General features: G+C 40.8%; 1 protein-coding gene across 4 annotated transcripts in view; it reads left to right on the top strand.

Moving 5' to 3' along the window:
- KIAA1324L (KIAA1324 like) overlaps positions 1 to 3,966 on the top strand; it is a 179,149-nt gene that overhangs the window by 115,189 nt on the left and 59,994 nt on the right. For all 4 annotated transcript variants that reach the window (XM_029928244.1, XM_029928252.1, XM_029928237.1 and 1 more), the window contains 3 exons: positions 632 to 737; positions 1,736 to 1,888; positions 2,495 to 2,583. In XM_029928244.1, the coding sequence (XP_029784104.1) occupies positions 632 to 737; positions 1,736 to 1,888; positions 2,495 to 2,583 (348 nt within the window). The remainder of the gene's footprint in view (positions 1 to 631; positions 738 to 1,735; positions 1,889 to 2,494; positions 2,584 to 3,966) is intronic.

Here is a 3,966-nt window from a genome sequence, read left to right as displayed (position 1 = left end):
GAGAAGGAGAAGGAGAGAAGGAGAAGGAGAAGGAGAGAAGGAGAAGGAGAGAAGGAGAAGGAGAGAAGGAGAAGGAGAGAAGGAGAGAAGGAGAAGGAGAGAAGGAGAGAAGGAGAAGGAGAGAAGGAGAAGGAGAGAAGGAGAGAAGGAGAGAAGGAGAAGGAGAGAAGGAGAAGGAGAAGGAGAAGATACAAAGATACAAGCAGGGGAAAGGCAGAGAGAATCCCAAGCAAGCTCTGCATTGTCATCACAGAGCCTAATGTTGGGCTCGAACCCAGTAAACATCGGGACGCCTGCCTCTTCACTCTCTAGAGTGAGCCCTTTTTAATTATGAGCCAAGGCTTCATGCACACGGTTTAAAAATCATTTTATCTTTTTGTTCTTACTTGAAGAATTTTCTTTTCCTTCTTTACTGGTATATTGTTTTGGATTGGCAAGCTATTTTTTTTTTTAACAGAAAACAGAACTACAGCAGATCTTAGGTCTGAATTTGCAGTAGACTTAAGGTTGTCGGTTCCCGTCTAATGGTGTTTCATTATAATGCCTTGAAACGTGCATACAGGACTAGCCTTCAGGTATGGGCGGAGGAGCCTGGTTTCTCTGACGGGAGTGCCCTGTCTTCCCTTGGCAGGTGATGCTGAAGTCAGGCACCAACATACTGTACTGGAGGACCACTGGCATCCTGATGGGCTCGAAGGCCGTCAAGCCAGTTTTGGTAAAAAATATCACAATTGAAGGTATTTTACAGCAATCTGTTTTAGTAGTCACATCACATTTTAGAGTTAAAACAGTGACTGAATGTTTGGTTCAGACAACTCCAGGGCTTATGGGGTAGGATATACATCTAGAGACCCTGGTTTTATTTTTGGCAAGTTGACTGGTGTTATTGTACCCCTAAACTAAATTTAATCTGTGTGAAAAAATAAGCGTGATAACAATTTTCAGTGTCTTTAAATAAAATAAAATGACCCTTGTTAATAAGAACCTATTCTTCATTCAAGAGATGTCTATTGTGCCAGGCATGAGCTCACCAGGATATAATCACTCACTGTTATATCCATAGAAATAACAATAAAATAAACTTGTCTGCCTGAGCAGCTCCTAAACCTCTTATGTCTCTCTGACTCTGAACCAGCCAGGCATTATCTGGCCCAGGGGAGAAGCCAGTAAACCCTGGCATGGTTCATTTTCAATTAGGGCTACTTTTAATTAAAGCAGTGATTCTCCTTTATTAATGGCTTCTATTTACTGTTCCGTACTGGTTCCTGAGACACGAACTCATTAGTCAGAGGGACATCTGCTGGCAACGGCTGGAATTACAAGCCAGAGAAAAGGCCCTTCCCTTTTAGGGTCTGTTAGGTCTTGCCTGTGACTTAATGATCAGTGGAGAAAAAGGGAACAGGTGGCCACAAAGGTCAGAGCATAGTAGCCTTGTAGAACTGGAGGAGACCTTAGAGTTAGTGGAGCTGTCTTTTGAAAACTCGGTTTGTAATTTAGTATGCTTCTGTCAAATCTCAGTCTCTTGTGTGTCTGCTATACTTAGGATGCTTAGGATAGTATCTATCCCAGTGTTTTGCACACAGTGAATACTTCCTTGCGGTTGAATGAATGGGATAAAGGATCCGTGTTCATTATTACTACTTCTCTCACTTCTGGTAGAAGCAGCAAGAGGGTCCTGATCCGCTTGTTGCTGGCGGGTCCTCCCTCCCATGCTCTGGCTTTCGTTACCACACAGGGGTGGCCTACACGTCAGAATGCTTTCCGTGCAAGCCAGGGACCTTCAGCAACCAACCAGGCTCATTCATCTGCCAAGTCTGTCCCAGAAACACCTACTCGGAGAAAGGAGCCAAAGAATGCATTAAGTGTGAAGAGGACTCCCAATTTTCAGGTAGGACTGGTCTTTGCCAGGGGATAGTGTTTGTTCTCTTCTCTCTAAAATCACGTGTGTCTAGAGTGTGGGGTCATGAGCCAGAAGTTACACATAAAATGTGGTGAGAACAGTGTGCCAGGAACCCAGTGCTGAAGTGAATTAGTATTGAATGGATAAAATACGACTTACTACCCTTTGTGCATGGCTTTTCCATTTGTAATTTTTTCTATTCTATGCCCTATAGGGAATGGCTTTGGATATATTTGTACAATCTAAAAAATATCAGACTGTAATTTTACATGGTTCATTGGCATGGAGATGTACTTAGAGAACTTTTACTTGTTGCAAATTTACAGTGGTCAGATAACAATGGAGGTGATCTAATGTCTTCCTGAAAAAGTTTTATGTTTCTTGTGTATCATGGAAACATGTATTGCTCTGGGGTAAATAAAAACACAGGCCTTTATTTTCCTTAGGTCTAGCTAGTTCTTCCTAAATTCCTCTAGTAAGGTTATTTTTCATTTTCAGTGGTCTGCTTTTTTGTTTAGTTTTGTTTTGATTTTTGCTTTTACTGAGAGTCACAACATAAATGACTCATTTCCAAAATGCGTTTTTATGTTGCAGAGGAAGGGTCCAGCGAATGTATGGAGCGACCTCCCTGTACCACAAAAGACTATTTCCAGATCCATACTCCATGTGATGAAGAAGGAAAGGTATACAGGCTGTAGTCAGTCAGCTGCATTCCGTATTAAGCCAACCCACTTCCCAATTTGAGCACACTCTAACTTGTTGGTGAGAGACTCAAATGAGTTGATTTATAACAAGTATCTGTAATTAGTACGGAGGAAGTTTAAGAATGTAGATTCTGAATCCTGTCTTCCTGGCTTTGATTTCACACTATTACTTTTTAGTGTTGTGGGCCAGTTACTTGCTCTAAGTATGTTTTTTTTTTTTTAAATCTGTACAATGGGGCTAATATCACTTCCTACTTCATAAGGCCGCTCATAGAATATATGAGATATTTACTTTATAGTTCCTAGCATAGTGTCTGGCACTTAGTGAGTGCTCAATAAATTATTGCTCTTCTTAACAGGAAATTATTTTTTTTAAAGAAATAATAGGATCAGGAGGAGCACATCCTTTAAAACATGCACTGTGACTCACAGGAAGGAAACATCCTGTAACTTCTCTTTAATTATTTGGTTCCTCCGTAGGTTTGATCAATAAAAGCTATGCCGCTGTAGGCAAATTCATTTATGGCAGATTACTGTGTAATTGCATTCAGAAAACGTGAAGTAATTACTGTACAGACGGCACTTAGCCAGAGGAAGAATGCACACATGAACCCTGCAGTCGAAGTGCTGTTCCTTTATTACAGTTAGCCTGTGTTAGCCTATGTCCGGGGGAGAAATGGAAATTCAGGTGGCTGCAATACAGCATTTTCTTTATGTTTACAGCTTCAAAATGATGGCATTGAATTTCTTTGTTTTAATTCATTTATTTATTACTATTTTTTAAAAATAGTTTATTGTCAAATTGGTTTCCATATAACACCCAGTGCTCTTCCCCACAAGTGCCCTCCTCCATCACCACCACCTTTTTTCCCCCTCCCTCTCTCCCTTCAACCTTTAGTTCACTTTCAGTATTGAATAGTCTCTCATGTGTTGCATCCCTCTCTCTCCCCCAACTCTCTTTCCCCCTTCCTCTCCCCTGGTCCTTCATTAGGTTTCTCCTGTTAGACCTATGAGTGCAAACATATGGTATCTGTCCTTCTCCGCCTAACTTATTTCGCTTAGCATGACACCCTCAAGGTCCATCCACTTTGCTACAAATGGTTATATTTCATTCTTTCTCATTGCCATGTAATACTCCATTGTGTGTGTGTGTGTATATATATATATATATATATATATATATATATATATATACACATATATATTCATTCCACATCTTCTTGCTCCATTCATCAGGTGATGGACATTTAGGCTCTTTCCATGATTTGGCTGTTGTAGAAACTGCTGGTATGAACATTGGGGTACATGTGCCCCTATGCATCAGCACTCCTGTATCCCTTGGGCAGATCCCTAGCAATGCTA

Source organism: Suricata suricatta, chromosome 2, assembly GCF_006229205.1.
Source record: "Suricata suricatta isolate VVHF042 chromosome 2, meerkat_22Aug2017_6uvM2_HiC, whole genome shotgun sequence".
Taxonomy (NCBI): Eukaryota; Metazoa; Chordata; class Mammalia; order Carnivora; family Herpestidae; genus Suricata; species Suricata suricatta.
The sequence above is the reverse complement of the archived record's forward strand: the minus strand, read 5'-3'. Positions and strand labels throughout refer to the sequence as shown.